The sequence below is a fragment of the Ostrea edulis genome, chromosome 1 (genome assembly GCF_947568905.1).
Source record: "Ostrea edulis chromosome 1, xbOstEdul1.1, whole genome shotgun sequence".
NCBI lineage: Eukaryota > Metazoa > Mollusca > Bivalvia > Ostreida > Ostreidae > Ostrea > Ostrea edulis.
The window spans coordinates 39,239,847-39,256,859 of NC_079164.1; the positions used below are offsets into that span (position 1 = coordinate 39,239,847).

General features: G+C 35.7%; 1 protein-coding gene and 1 pseudogene across 1 annotated transcript; both read left to right on the plus strand.

The window, feature by feature from the left end:
- The first annotated feature begins 322 nt into the window (after window positions 1-322).
- LOC125656873 (uncharacterized) lies at window positions 323-6,179 on the plus strand. Its single transcript, XM_048887499.2, has 4 exons — window positions 323-781; window positions 3,286-3,464; window positions 3,597-3,732; window positions 3,850-6,179. The coding sequence occupies exons 1-4, from the start codon at window positions 660-662 to the stop codon at window positions 4,082-4,084; spliced, it is 672 nt and encodes a 223-aa protein (XP_048743456.1). The 5' UTR covers window positions 323-659; the 3' UTR covers window positions 4,085-6,179.
- A 2,780-nt stretch (window positions 6,180-8,959) lies between these two features.
- On the plus strand, window positions 8,960-16,565 carry LOC125657096 (uncharacterized; annotated as a pseudogene).
- Window positions 16,566-17,013: the final 448 nt, after the last annotated feature.

A 17,013-nucleotide genomic window follows, 5' to 3' on the forward strand; every position in this document is an offset into this window, starting at 1 on the left:
CTCAGTGGGTTAGGGCGTAAACTGTTGGTTTATAGGTCCAGGTTCGAGTCCACAAGGTTTTTAAAATGTCTTAAATTATTTTCAACTAAAACTGCATTTTTGACTAAATAAAGCAGATTTAAAAGTTTTCAATTTCAAAATATTCTTGTACAGTGTACTCCACTTTTCATCCATATCGAATTTCACTCATGTAGTAGTCCCCCTTAACTTGTCACGCGTGATCAATGTGGAATGTACATGTGATCAGAATAGATGTGCCGCCGCGGTGGCCGAGAGGTTAGAGCGGCATGCGAAAGGTCGGGTTTCGAATCCCAGCCGCGACAAACCTAAGTCGTTAAAAAACAGTTCCATCGCCAAACGCTCGGCATCAGGTGTGAATGTCACGGGTCCTCGGAGATTACCTGAAGAACGGATGACCCGTGTCATAAAGTAGGTGTGGCACGCTAAACAACCATCACTGCGCAATGGCCGTAAGCGCCTAAATTTGAAGCTCTTCACCGGTCTTGGTGACGTCTCCATATGAGTGAAAAATTCTCTCGGAATCAGTAGTTAACCGTATATGCAAATAGTTTCTAGATACTATACTTTTATAAGAACCAGAAAACCCTTATGTGTTTCCATACATTATCCTCGATTTAAGGTGACAATGTGAGTAAACCATGGGGATAACAGTAGATTTTCAGAATGACGGATGCGCTTTACTGACGATGAGAAATGGACAAAATCGATGGAATTTGACGACATTGAAAGAATTTAATGATGCCCTGGACGAAGTTGAGAAGTATGTACGAGTTTTCAATTTGGTCATAGTTTTTATCGATTTGTTTTCGTATGGCGGACACTGGGTGTTACAAATGAATAGAATATATGAAAGAATTGTGTAAACTAGATACAGGGAACGTTATATGACGTAAATATTAGACGGCGTAAGTTCTACGCAGGCGTATATGGGTGTGAATATTATGTAACAATCACCGCTTTCTCTGAAATATGAAATTTGATGTAGATTATTTTTTTTCACATAATGAAAATCACGATCAAAAGGTTTCTTCATTGTAAGGCATGGACACAATCTGAACTGAAATTTTTCAAATTTCATTTTCCACTTTTATTGTTTACAATGCTTAACTAAAGTATTTCTAATGGCTAACCAAAATTTGAATATGAGTTTTTAAGTTACAAGTGAGATACATCAATCACAATGTTTGTTATGTACACAGGGCTCGTGCTATGTGTTTTGTTTACATATAGATTACTTCATAGAAAATAGAATGTTTAAAACTAAATGAGATGTGCTAAACACAAGAAACTATTTAATTGTGTTCAGAATTAAAATGTAAATTGAAAAAATCTGCTTTTAAACGAACTTTTACTTGTATATTTAACCTATGTAAACAAAAACATGGCACGAGTCTTGTTTACATAGCAAAAAATTGTGAGCTCTATATCTTTCATGTACCTCTACAACTGACATAAAATTTTTGCTGACCATTACAGATACCTTAGTTAAGCATTCTAAACGTTAAAAGTGCAAAAATAGAATTTGAAAATTTTCAGCTCAAATCGTGTCCATGCCCCTTTAAAGGGGAAGATTTATAAATTAGGTTGGTTGAATGTTTTATGTTCCATCAAGAATGTTTTACTCATATCGAGACGTCACTAGTTATAAGTTATTACAACATTATTACAACTGTATTTTCAACGAACTTGGCATTAATTCCACTTTTAGTAATCGTACTTATATTCTAAATGCCCTTTCAAAAGATGAAGTTCTTCAAAACCATGCTTCAGTTTTAGACACATTTAATATCCCAGTCAATGGGTCGAATGAATATGAGTTACCGTACCTATACTGGATTCCTAAACTACATAAAAACCCTTACAAACAAAGATACATTGCTGGATCCAGTAAGTGCTCTACCAAGCCCCTATCTTTGCTCCTCACGAAAATATTAACAGCTGTGAAGGAGAAACTTCAAACTTACTGTGCGACTACATATTCCAGAAGTGGTGTTAATCAAATGTGGATTCTATAGAACTTTTAGTAAACTTAAAATCGCAGAATTTTCCCCAAATCATTGACATTAAAACCTATGACTTTCCAACACTATACACGACCATTCCTCACGATAAATTAAAGACTAGACTTTTTGACATCATAGACAGTTGCTTCTTCAACAAGTATTGAAAACGGAAATATTCATATCTAGTGATCAGTCATTCAAAAACTTGCTTTGTTAAACGCCACTCTGATTCCACGCACAAGTACTCTGAAGTTGAAATAAAAAATATGCTAGAGTTCCTCATTGACAATATCTTCGTGGTCTTTGGTGATCAGGTCTTCCAACAGTCTGTTGAAATTCCCATGGACACGAATTGTGCTCCTTTGTTAGCTGACCTGTTTCTATATTCATACGAAGCAGATTTTATTCAAAAACTTCTACGTGAGAAGAAAAAATCTCTCGCTGTGGCCTTCAATTCGACATTTCGATGACGTTTTGTCTATTATTAATAACTTTCATTCATATGTCGATTTGATATATCCCTGTGAGCTCGAAATAAAGCACACCACAGAGTCGTCCACTTCTGCTTCATACTTAAATATCTTATTGAAAGTAGACATTAACGGCAAACTGACAACTCAAATGTATGACAAACGGGATGATTTCAGCTTCTCCATCGTCAACTTCCCATATTTATGTAGCAATATTCCATTATCACCTGCATATGGTGTTTATATATCTCAACTGATTTGATATGAAGAGCTTGTTCTGCGTACAGTCAGTTTTTAAATCGAGGTAAGCTACTGACAAACAAGTTGATGGTACAGGGGTTTCAACAGTCTCGATTGAAGTCAGCATTTCGCAAATTCTATGGTCGTTATATCGATCTAGTACGTCAATACAACCTAACATTGGGTCAAATGCTGTCTGACGTGTTTCATACCGATTGTTAAGCCGTTCTTGGCACACTGATTTTGATTGCGGTTAACTCCGTTTACCTGAACAGGATGTAGGGCTCACGGCGGGTGTGACCGTCTGACAGGGGATGCTTACTCCTCCTAGGTACCTTATCCCACCTCTGGTGTGTCCAGGGGTCCGTGTTTGCCCAACTATCTATTTTGTATTGATTTTAGGAATTATGAGATTGATCACTGTTCGTTATCTTCATCTTCCATGATTTCATTTTGGATGTGCCTAAACGCGTGTTTTGAATTTGTCTACCTGTTGTACTTGTGGATAGCACACTCTAGACGGTGGGTGAACTTTCTGCTTCAATTGACAGGAGCGAGTCTGCTCGTATTTTGGTGACCACGGGGGAAGGTAGATTTTACAGTAATGGAATTGATGTGAACTGGCTGAAGACACAATCGAGAGACACCAGTGCAAAGTACTTCACCGCCCTGTTGGACACCATGTGGAGAGTCATACACTTCCCGCTCCCCACAGTGGCCGCCATTAACGGTAAGGCGTGAAAATGTTACAATGGAGGCATGAATAATCTGATAGCAGTTAATTAGGAAAATATAGTTTATTAAAATGAAATCCTCCCATTCTTGTAGTGTTCTATTAAGCCTTATTTGATCCCATTACTAGGACACTGTTTTGCTGGTGGAGCTTTCCTTGCACTGTGTCATGATTACCGAGTGATGCGGTCTGATCGCGGATGGATATCTTGGAATGAAACGTTGATTAGCCTTCGTATTCCAGGGCAGCTCTTTGAAATTTTAGAGTGAGTTTCATTTTTTTTAAACATTTGAATAACATGCCGTACTTACATGTATTTTTGAGAACGAAAGCTAATACATGTAATATAAAGAACACTATATATCAAGCTTGTATTTTTCAGACGTAAGTTAAATAGAGAGGCCTTGCGAGAATCTGTCATTTTTGCCAAAAGAATAACAGGCCCGGAAGCTGTAAAGCTGAGGATCGTAGATAAGATCGAAACGGAGACAAACTTGATATCCGGAAGTAAACAGATAGGATTTGAAGCTCTGGGGAAAAATGTGATTAAAAGAGATGATTTGCATATGATGAAGAAAGACATGATACCACGAACCATTGGTGTATCCAAACTTTGAGGAATTAAACATGCCCACAAACTGAGATATTTCGAAAAGGTTTTATCTTAACTACCGCGTATATACAAAAGAAATTATTTTGTGCCTGTGTGTAAGATATTATACAGAGATTAGATATTTATATCTTCCCCATTATTGTTTGAACGAACCGATATTTTTCACCTTTGTTTTTAAAAAAGTTCTTTTGGGCGCATTAGTCATTAAATTGTACGAAACTTACATTCTGCTATGACTTAACTATAACGACGTTACTTTATTTTCTATGTTATATTCTGAAAAGCCCGGCAGTGGAAGCTTTAAATATTATATCAAATGGTGAACGTTATCATTCTCTCTTCAGGTACATTGTATACACAATTAAGACATACATGTGACTTAAAGGACACATCTCATGTTTTCAAAGTATACAATATTACATGCATTTTGTCTTCTTTATGCTTATAGTAATTAATTCTAATAGTTCGCCGAAATTTTGCGATAATTAACCACAATACAGACTTAAATCTAAGCCCCGATTTCAAAAAGTCAAATTAATTAGGTAGGTAGTCACGTGGTACAGTGACGTCACATGCGCCCTTCGGATTGTGAAAGTACTGCGAGATATTATTAAAAACTCAACTTTTAGGGGCCTAATTTATTTACCATGGGCAACATTTAAATCGATGTTGACAAATTGTCTGAGTTTTATATGTGTTCGCCACCAGTGCACACATATAACGATGTAAATACCCAAATATAGCGAGTAAAGCGTGTATGAAATCGGCAATATTGTGAGTAAATAATGTTTATATGGGTCGCTGTCTACAAACTGTTAGGGGATGTTATTCCTTTATACATCTGTAATTGACGCTGTTTTTCTAAAATAAACAGTGCAATCATTATTTTTGGATTAGACAAATTATGATACGTTAAATTGTTGACAACTAGGCCCTATGCAAGGCTATTGTCACGCGTGCATTTCGGAAAGAAAGAAAAAGACAACACACACAAATCAATAAAAATATTCAAATTTAAAGTGGTAATCACATTATTTTATTTTGATAAAGCAATCTTATTACTATTTTTGAATTGTGATCTGCACGTCTTTAGGAAGTACGATGTGGGAGCACGGCGTTATAGCCTACTGACGCACTCAAGATGCTACGAGTTCAATAAGGAAATAATTTTATAATTCAATTTAAAGTTAGGAAATACAATATTCTATTATTTGTATAATTAAAAGTTCAATTATTTTGTATCTTTAATTTTTTTTCTTGTTTGTAAATCTAACAGTTGGTAGAAGTTACATTGTATCGTCGATATATGTTGGTACAAGGTGAAGGTCAGTTGATCCGAGTGTGTATTGAATTTGAAGAGCAAAACAGAATGTATATAGGCCTACCAGTGCTTATAGCTTCGATATATCCATTTTCTCGCAGTTTATCAGGGTCTATGTCCAAGCGGTGTTTGAAAAGGTGACTGGGTGTGTTTTATAAGGTAAAGTTCTTGCTCTAACAAAAAAATTATCCGTCTTTTATCTCGTACCTTCCTTCGAAAAATACTCAGTCTAAATCCTTTCTACCGACAACTAGTACACCCGAGCACGGCACAAAACATCTTAATGCATTATTATTTACAAGCTGTTAACGAGATAATTGGTTTTTTGTCGATTAAATCTAATCTGTTTATGAAATGGCTATAATAGATGTTTTCAAACCCCGAGAGCGCATATGACGTCACATAATGGCGCGTAAACTAGCGAACGAAAATATGCATATCGCAAGATTTGAATTTCATCACTTTTCAACTCGAAAACTACGCAAAATATTTAATTTAAAACACATTTAAAGTAGTTTTAGGCATAAAAAGAGTAATTTTGCTGAAAAAAGTTTAGAAACATGCGTTGTGTCCTTTAAGCTTACTGTGAACAAAGCGAATACTGTAGAATATATAAGAGTCACCAAAAAAATGACAGCTGACCTAATCGCTCAACATTGTACATTTGCGATTTCAAACAATTGTCTATATATCTGCAGTTTACATAAATGCAGTGTGTAATTTCGTTGTTACGTGTTATTGGTTACTGGAATTCAAGCAAATTAAAAGATAAAACCTCGTATTTTTTTCCCAGAATGATGACCCTAACATTTTTTTAAAAATTCTAACATCCGTTATGACCGTAAATTTATGATGACCGTAAAATACATCACATTGCCCCCGCTCCCCCCCCCCCCTTTTTAAGTTTAATCCGGATTTTGTTTATTCTGGAATCATATTAACTTGTGGTCCCCTAAGATTTAAAATATTGTCTAATCCAGCAATTTTCTATACAACTAATGATGTACGGATTAGACAATTTTTATTATAATAATATCAACAAAACTAACAATCTACTATTACATATGGAGTTTGTTACATCTAATAAATTGATAATAAAAAAATCTTTTAAAACGCTACCGAATGTCAATTAATTTACCAGAATTTTAGTTAGTACCCACAAATATTTTGTGTATGCAATATCCAGAAATGTTTTCCAACAGGGGAGGGGGTGTTACAATGTTGAAACACCAACTTCCAAAAATGAAGGTTTGCAGATCTATTTATTTAGATACCATTAACAATAGATCGGATGATATGGGGAAATGTTGTTGTCACTATTGGCATCAAAGCGTCGTACCCCCCCCCCCCCCCCCCGAACTGTTTTCAATACTAAGGAGAGACATGGTGTTGATTCAGGAGGAGGTTTCACACTTCGGAGAGAGTAGGGCTTACGGCAGATGTGACCGGTCTACAGGGGATGCTTACCCCTCCTAGGCAGCTGATCCCACCCTGGTGTGTCCAGGTGTCCGTGTTTGCCCTTATTTTTATTTTGTATTCCATTTAGGAGTTATCGTTATCTTCACCTCATGAATAGATTTTCATTACACCGTTCTGTGGTTCGAATTGTTATGTTGGTAGCCAAACGAAATGCACAACTATCTTCTTCACCTGGAAATATGCACAGTAACATTAATAAATCGATAATGTTAAGCATACTGACTACATGTTGGTAACCGCCCCTACCAGGATCAACTGCCGAGTAAAACATCAGAATAAAAGAGGATCACATATTTTAAAAATATAGCATTCTATGTATATTACTGCATTAGTTGGGGTATCCCAAATTTATATAAACAAAAATAACTGACATTATAAACCAATTATGGCCTTAGAAGTCCGTGTAAACTGCTAACATTTGTCAGATGTGCCAGTTGGAGATGAAAGGTGAAGATAACGAACAGCGATCAATCTCATAATTCCTAAAAGCAATACAAAATAAATAGTTGGGCAAACACGGACTCCTGGACACACCTGAGGTGGGATCAGGTGCATAAGAGCTATAAGCATCCCCTGTCGACCGGTCACACCCACCGTGAGCCCTATATCTTGATCAGGTAAACAGAGTTATCCGTAGTCAATAACAGTGTACTAAGAACGGTCTAACAATCGGTATGAAACACACCAGACAGCATTTGACCCATTCATAGGTTACATAAGCAAACTAGATCATTATAACGACTGTAGAATTTGCGGAATGCTGACTTTAAACCAGACTGTTGAAACCTCTGCATCATCAACTTGTTTGTCAGTAGCTTACCTCGATTTAAAAACTGACCATACCCAGAACAAGCTCTTGCATATCGAATCAGTTGAGAAATATAAACATCATATGCAGGTGATAATGGAATATTGCTACCTAAATAAGGGAAGTTGACGATGGAGAAGCTGAAATCATCCCGTTTGTCATAAAGTTGAGTTGTTAGTTTGCCGTTAATGTCTACTTTCAATACAAATATCTAAGTGAGACAGCGTTGAATGGTCTTAATGATAAATGGCTCAAAACATCGATGATGGAAAACTTGGAGGGGTTCTGTTTATTGACTTGCGTAAGGCCGTTGATACAGTCAACCATGAAGTTCTTTTGCACAAACTTGTGTCTTTTAGGATTTGTCACAATAGTTTTAAATGGTTTCAATGATATATTTCAAATTGTAAGCAATGTATCAGTTGGAGAGGTGTGTTATCTAGAAAAAAGTACCCTTATATATAAGGTATATCCTTAGGTGTTCCTCAGGGATCAATTTTAGGACCATTATTTTTTACGTTGTGCATTGACGATTATCCAAAATGTCTTAAACATTCTGTAATCCCGTAGGATCCGGGTTAGAGTAGGTCCTCAGTTGTGGTAAGACGCGACTATATGGGGCGATCCCTAGGATGAGATCACAAAAAACAGGTCCCGTGTCACAGCAGGTGTGGCACGATAAAGATCCCTCTCTGTTCAAAGGCCGTAAGCGCCTAGCATAGGCCTAAATTTTGCAGCCCTTCACCGGCAGTATTGACTTCTGCAACTGAGTGAAATGTTTTCGATTTAAACCTTGAACAATATTTAATCAATCTTTAGTTACAACGTATGCTTTTTTTGGCACTTCTCAAAGGGTACAGAAATGTCGAATATCGAATGTCATGGTGTACAAATTGAATTTGTGAAGAAGGCTAAACTATTAGGTGTTTATATAGATAATACTTTATCATGGTATACACACGTGGAGTATTTCAAAAACCACTGTAAGAAAACTTGCTGTACTTAACAGATTGAGTTATTTTATGCCACCAAATGCACTTTATAACAGTTTTTAATAGTATCATTTGTCCAGTTTACTTACTGCTGTACTGTCTGGTGCGACGTATAAAAGCAACTATATTTAGAACAAAAAGTCAAGCTGCAAAAAAAGGCAGCAAGAATACTTTTAACTATCCGAGATATGGGGACCTCTGTATACAAACTTTTTATTTTCTTGTTTGAACTGGATGCCAATTAAGGTTTATTTTGTTTAGAAAAACGTCTATCTAAATTAAAACTTAATTGAAAATTTGACGAAGATATAAATTACCTGAACGTATTTTTGAAATGGTCGGGTTCAAGCGCCAAATCGCTGTGACGTCACTACGGATACCCCGAGCCATTTTGGAAGAAGGAAAAGAGTGTAAATCAGTAGTTGAATTTCGCCTGATCTATAGTATTTACTTGTAGTTTTTATGTATTCATATGTTATAGTTAAGATTTAGCCATCGTGAACAGTTTTAAGTCGCAGTATTCGTGATCAGCATTGTAAATTCCGTGACACTGATACTTCTATCGAACATGGTCGAAGAGCCGAATGCAAAGCCGGTAAGTTTGTTTTTCATCACAATATTGTAGATGTTTTCTTTTACTCAGTATAAAGTATTCTAAGTATCACTGTTCTTACCATATGTTACGATTTTATAAATCTATTGGCCATTAGAATTGTAACTTACTTTCAGTTTGGTATAGCCTAGGCTGGACTTCAGTCAGTGAGTCACAAAACAGGGGTATTTTCCAGTACGAGATAGCATTCCCTAAGCAAAAGAGGGGATATTATACCGTCAAAAAAAGTGAAGGCGCTTAGTACTTTTGGTATGTAAATTATATGCAAGTAAACTGTATATTTATTAAATAAACAAAATGTGTGTGGTATTTTTCTTTTCATTGGGATAGGTGAGGTTCCACAGTAAATTTACAATACAGTGCCAAACGATTCAAATGACAAGAACAAATAAAGCATTTTGACAAAATGTATTCTAAAATATGAAATTCACATCTGTGCAATCTATCTGTACAATCTAATAGATTGAATCTATTCCTATGTTGTTGTTTTTTCAGGTTATGAAGACAGCCTGACATCACTCGTGTAAAATGTTCCACGTGTCTCATTATGATGCTATAGGGGATGCTCCTCCATCTCAACTTTATTTGGCCAGAGGTGAAGCTTTTCGGAAAATACTCGCAAGATACAGGGAGAATTAGGGGGAGGGGTATGTCTATTATACTGGCCACTCGCCTCATCATTACAAAATTACATATTAGTAGATTTTTTTCTTTCTTAGTAAAAAGATGTTTTCCTTTACACAGTATTAATTATCCCAAGTAGCAATGTTTCATAAAATTTTGTAAATCTGCAAGCCACTAGAATTGTCACTTATTTTCAGTTTGGTGTTGGCTGGACTTCATTTCAAGGAGAACTTTATAAAACCCCAGGCATTTTTGTTTTTTCATTTGTAAGGGGTTGTGCACAGAAAAATACAGTACAATCCTTATATATATCATAACAAGAACAAAAATATCATGCACTATATCATATGGTTTATAATGTGGCAAGTGCTTAATGAAAATTTGTGAAATTTACATGCAAACACAATCTATATTGCTATGCTTTTGTTTTTTCAGGCTATGCGTACATATTGACAAAGACAGCCACCACTCCAGGAGATTGTACCACAATTCCTCCAGACAGAATTGGCAGGAAGTTAATCCATGACACTGTCCACTCTCCTCAGGATAGGTTGCCCTAATGAAACGTACAGCACAGGCAGGAAGGCAACACGAACACTTTCCCCTATATATCCCCATCACCAATGGGCCAACTGTCGATATCCAATGTAGCGCATTCCTCTACAGAAAGAACAAATGTGATATAGCAAATGTTGTTGAAATATAATTGTTTATTTTTGTATGGCACAACCTTTTTTCTTATTGATGAGGACTCTCAGGCTATGAGTTCTTGTGGTTCAGTCACCTGTAAATTTTACTGAGGTGATTACTTATAAATATTTAGGAAATATATGTTGTACTAAGAGGTTTTAATGTAACAAACAGCTTGCAGGAATTTTTCGGGGGGGGGGGGGTAATTAGTAGGAAGAGAAATATTCTCCTCCCAATGAATATTATCTACAGCATTTTCTTTAAAGTATCATAGTAACCTTAACCTTAGACCCCAAAATCAAACTTGAAATGGTTAACCTAGTGTATCAAACTTTTTCATGTAATTTTGATTGATTGATGTTTTCCGCCACACTCAACAATTTTTCAGTTATATGGTGGCACCCAGGTTTTATTGGTGAAAGAGAGAACCCAGATACAATGTACCTGGGTTATACCTGATTATATCTGATCAATGGACATTATTTCGAGTTTTCCATAACGATGCGAGAGGTAAGACCTTGACAGAGTTGCTTCTAAACGGTAGGGTTCTAATTATTGTATTATATCGAACTTTTCGCCGAAATTTTCAAGCGATGCAGCTGGTAAAAACGAAAACCAAGATGGCGGCGTGTTATACCTTGTTATAAAGGTTCATACAGCTACTTTTCTGCATTTCTTTGGAACAAACTGTCTCATAATGTTCGAAACTTTGGTTCGGTTGGCATTTTTAAAGCTGTGTATCTGATGGAATATTTTAATAGAAGTAAGACTTAAACATCGTGCTTTCCTCTATTGCTCAGGTCATTGACAGTGTGTCAAATAATGTAGTTGTTATACGACACTGCGTGTGTCTTATGCCAAAGCGTATTTTTGTCTTCTTTCCTTTTATATCATGTATTCATATTTATATACTAATTTTATTACTGTGTGTGTCTTATGGTATGTTATGTATTCTTTCTTTCCTTTAATAACATGTGTTCATATTTATATGCTAATTTTATGTTTGTGTATATGTTTTAATGCAGGACTACAATGGAAACTAGCTATATGCTAATTTGTCATCCTGAATAAATAAAGGCTATTATTATTTACCATGTCTTTCTTTGATTTAGCATAATATTTGGGTAGGGGGTGTAAATTAAGATCAGATATCCACCATCTAAACACGCATGCCGATCACATCTAGAGTTGAAGATGGAAACTTTTAGTCCATCAAACCTGTTTCGGATACGCGTCCAAGAAGTGACTTTAGCTGATAAATACATTTTGTTTGCTTACTTCGAGGAACATTCAAACTTGTCACGCGTGATTAGTTGAAATGTGCATTCAAGCGTTTTGATAATAAGATATCGGACAGGCGGATCATTCATTTTCGCGGAATCTGTCGAGTTATCCGCATAGGCAAATAGTTTCTCGACACTATATTTTTATGAGCACCAGAAAGCCGTTTTGTGTTTCCATACATTATCCTCGGTCTGAGGTGACAATGTGATGTGTGCCGATTTCTTAAATGCACACTTGTAAACCATGGGGGTTACAGTAGATTTTCAGAATGACGGATGCGCTATACTGACGATGAGAAATGGACAGAATCGATGGAATTTAACGACATTGAAACAATTTAACGACGCCTTGGACGAAGTGGAGAAGTATGTACAAGTGTTTGATATGGCCATTATGTTAACCTTTGCTTGTCTCAATACAGTATTGAAATTAAATAAAAAGGTAAAAATAACGAACAGTGATCAGTCTAGGCATGGCAAACACGAATCTTTGAAACACTAGAGGTCGGATTAGGTGCAATATTCAGATCGATAAAGTGTGATTTTGTTATAATAGTATGGCGAGCGCTAAGTATATCAATTATAGAATATTTGACAAATATACATACACTATAAAGAATTGTATACTGTAAAATAGATAAAGACCTTTAATGTTGTAACCATATACAGGGTAAGTTTTTAGCTCACCTGACCTGAAAGCTCAAGTGAGCTTATCTGATCACCCGTTGTCCGTCGTCTGTAAATTTTTCATACTTTCGACTTCTTCTTCAGAACCACTGGGCCAATTTCAACCAAACTTGGTACAAATCATCCTTGGGTAAAGGGTTTTCACGATTGTTCAAAGGAAAGACCACGCCCCCTTCAAAGGGGGAGATAATCACAAAAATAGGGTGGGGTCATTTAAAATATCTATTCAAGAACCACTGGACCAGAAGAGTTGACATTTACATGAAAGCTTCTTGAAAGAGTTTAAACACACGACATACACAGTAGATGTATTATTTTGTATGTATATATATATTCCATGTGTGCTTAAAATGTAACTCCCTCCTGTGCATGTGATTGTAAACGAACGGATGTCATGTAAATGTATACCACATTTGTAAACATGGGCTCTCACAACTCTTTTATTAAGAAAATATCGTTATGAAAATAACCGTTACGAAAATAACATACCTTGAACTACATGTATAAAAGTAATGAAAAACAAATATCTGTATAGACCTACTATCTAGGGGTATGAGGAAACCGGATAGAAAGTGGAGGAGGGGGGGGGGGGGCATGTGTTGAATTATAATTCCCTAGACTATAGTGTGTATACATATACTATTACTTTGAAATTTCAGTGACCTAAGAAATATATCAAACCTGAGGTTTCGTGTTTCACACAAACATGTAGGGTTGGCAAAAACTTTTTAAAAATAATGTAAATTAATCACAAGTCTGCATATGCCCTCTCATAGGCAAATGTATGCACTGTATGTATAAGTAAGATATGTATACTACACGTATGCCCTTCTCTTGACCCACATTTTGTAAATAAAACAGATATGATAAGTCTATGGCAGTTTATGAAAACATATATACATGTCATCTCATATTGCAATTTATAATTTTGAAACATCAGTATAAAAATGTTCACTGCATATGTGTTGCGACACAATTTTAAAATTCACATTGTCTGACGCAGTCTAATTACTCAATGGTATAATATAGACCTAACTGTGCAAATATCAATTATGATGATCTTTTTTCTAGGCATCAGTCTGAGGACCAAGGGAGGTTAGATATCGAGTCAACAAGTATAACAGCAAGAGAGGTACTATATTTTCTTTTGATAAATATTTGTAAAGACAATTCTGAGTATATCAGATATTCATCTTTTTTGCTATATTTAAATATATTTATCTATATTTTGAACAGGTACTCCATTTACAGTGATGATGACATATCCCCTGGCCCCCACAACTCCACAAATTTAAAAATGTTTGATCAAGTTCCGAAGATTAAAGAACTACTGCAAAATTTGGGACTTGGATGAAAAACGTTAATTCACTTATATGAGCTCAGAGCAGTGGATGTTGTACAACATACTTTAAACTAAATTGTGAATTTGAGGGAAAACAAGTACATGTACTCGTGTATTACATGTACATGCCTTTTGAAAGACAATAATATTGCATAGATGTAAAGGAAATTTCAATGTTGATTATTCTTTCTTAGATATATTAGTAAAAAATGTGCACATGATAGAATATCAATTTTATAACTTCAATCAATGTGTTTGAATTTTCCTTGTAATTCAAAATTTAGTTGAAACATACATCATTGATACATTAATGTACATAATTTTTTTTTATAAAAGTTTCATAATGGAACTAATTCACACCCCCCCCCCCTTATACACATACAGTGAACATAGACCTTCACCTGGGGAAATCTACTGTTAGTTAATGCAATATACATGTACATGCATTCTCAGTTATCCAATAGTGAGTTTTTGGTTCATTGTGAAACTACAATTAAAAATCTTAAACTTATGAAAGACACACTTATCTGTGAGGGCAAGATGACTCAGATGGACTTACATGTAGTGATCCATGGGCAGTCCATGGGTCTCTTTCCATTGATATTAATTATTTATTGAAATATGAAATGGTTATTTAAACATATTTGGTGTATTATACTGTATAGTGATATAAATTTCTATAAAAAAAATATGTATAAGTAATAGATTTGGTCCAGTTATTACAAGAAATTGTGTGAAAAATAACTAAATATTTAGGCAATCATTGCGAGTGCAAAAAGGTCAACTGCAATAGCACACACTATATATCATTCTTAAATGGCTCATAGAAACTTCTAGTATTGTGAATTTGAATGCTCAATGTGGTAATTTGGGAATGCTTAATCATTTAAGGTCAATAGTTTATCTCTGCTGACTGTATCTCTTAAAATTCATTTCTAGAAGGGAGGGGGTAGGGTTACAAAATCTGACATAGTTTCAGATTAAACCTCATTTGGTATATTTTTTTCCATTCAATATTTTAGATACTACTTGACTTATTGTAAAAATGAAATAAAATCAGAAATTTTTTAAGCAGAATTTTGTTGTTGTAAGAAAATGTATGCCTGGTAGTATTTGAGAAACGCCATATTTAGGGTAAATTTGGCCATTTGCCAAGTCGAATCATCCCAATGTTTTCCTTAGATGCATTTTGAATTTCTGATCAATGTTGATTATTTGTCTGTTTGTGTTTAATTTACATAACTATATATGACAAACAATATTTCTGGTGTCAATAAAAATTTTATTGGCTTCTTTGTTAATTTGCTCAATTTTGGCATTTTTTGCCTTTTGGGGCTGCAAAAGAGGGGATTTCAATCTCGCATTCCTCGAAAATTAACCTGATTACTTTTGTTGATTTTTTGATATGTTTTAGGATAAAGTCAAAATGTTATAAAAAATAAAATTGAAAAAAATTCAATGAGCAGTTTTTTTGGAGCTAGCTATCAATAGCTACCTTAAAGCGGTGGTGTATTTTATCTTTCTATTGACAGGAACGAGGCTACTCGTATTTTGGTGACCACGGGGGAAGGTAGATTTTTTAGTAATGGAGTTTATTTGGACTGGAGGAAGATACAAGGACAAGAGGTCATTGATAAATTCCACACCCTCCTGTTGGACACCATGTGGAGCACTTCCCGCTTCCCACAGTGGCCGCCATTAACGGTAAAGGCGTGACATGTATAAATGGTGGCATAAATGATCTGATAGCAGTTGAGTAGGAAAATCTAGGTTATAAAAACGTAACCTTATAACTGTGGTCGTGTTCTAATAAGCCTTCTTTGATCCGATTTCTAGGGCACTGTTTTGCTGGCGGAGCTTTCCTTGCAGTGTGTCATGATTACCGGGTGATGCGGTCTGATCGCGGATGGATATCTTGGAATGAAATGTTGATTAGCATTCCAGTGGCGTAGCTTCCATTGAGGCAACCGAGGCAGCTGCCTCGGTAAAAAAAAACAACACCTTTTACGTTGTTAAAATGTCGATAGCTTCTGAGGGGCTGCGCCCCCCAGACCCCCTGCCTCGGTAATATTCGAACCCAAGCTACGCCTATGCATTCGTATCCTACGGCCATTTTATGAAATTTTACAGTAAGTTTGATAGTTTAACATGTAATTCAAAGAAGACGCCTTAGACTCATTTTTGAGAACGAAAGCTAGTATCTATAATAAAGGGAGTACTATGTATCTTCACATTTGCATATAAAGCTTGTATTTATTTTTCAGACGTAAATTAAGTAGAGATGCCTTACGAGAATCTGTCATTTTTGCCAAAAGAATAACAGGCCCGGAAGCTGAGGATCGTAGATAAGATCGAAACGGAGACAAACTTGATATCCGGGAGTAAACATAGGATTTGAAGCTCTCGGGAAAAATGTGATCAAAAGAGATGATTTGCATATGATGAAGAAAGACATGATACCACGAACCATTAGTGTATCCAAACTCTGAAGAATTAGAAATATCGTGAAATAGTGTGAAAGTTTAAATGTGTGTGTGGAAGTACGTGTACATATTTTCTTTTCCCTATTATCGTTTGAACAAAAGCACAGCAGATTATTTTGCGCCTGTTGTTTTGGACGCTTTAGTCATATTAAATTGAACCAAATCACAATAACAACGTTATCTTGTTTTCTATACTCTGTTATTCTGAAAAGCCGGGCAGCGAAGGTTGTAAATACATTGTTTATCAAATTGTGAACGTTGTCCTTTGATCGATCTCTCCAGGTATACACAATAATTACGGAATGCTACTACCATGTAATGCCCTGTTATATTCTATTTGGAACAAAAGAAGTTTACGTTTTATGACACTTCACACACCTTAACTTCATAGTAGGGACTCTAATGAAAGATGAAGATAACGAACAGTGATCAATTTCATAACTCCTCTAAGCAATACAAAATAGAGTTGAGCAAACACGGTCCCCTGGATATACCAGAGGTGGGATCAGGTGCCTAGGAGGAGTAAACATCCCCTGTCGACCGGTCACACCCGCCGTGAGCCCTATATCTTGATTAGGTAAAGGGAGTTATCAGTGTGTCAAGAACGGTCT

Coding starts and splice junctions, on each gene's coding strand:
- LOC125656873 (XM_048887499.2), top strand. CDS start 660: ATGGGGATAACAGTAGATTTTCAGAATGACGGATGCGCTTTACTGACG. Junction 782..3,285: donor GCCCTGGACGAAGTTGAGAA/GTATGTACGAGT, acceptor TTCAATTGACAG/GAGCGAGTCTGCTCGTATTT. Junction 3,733..3,849: donor CAGCTCTTTGAAATTTTAGA/GTGAGTTTCATT, acceptor TGTATTTTTCAG/ACGTAAGTTAAATAGAGAGG.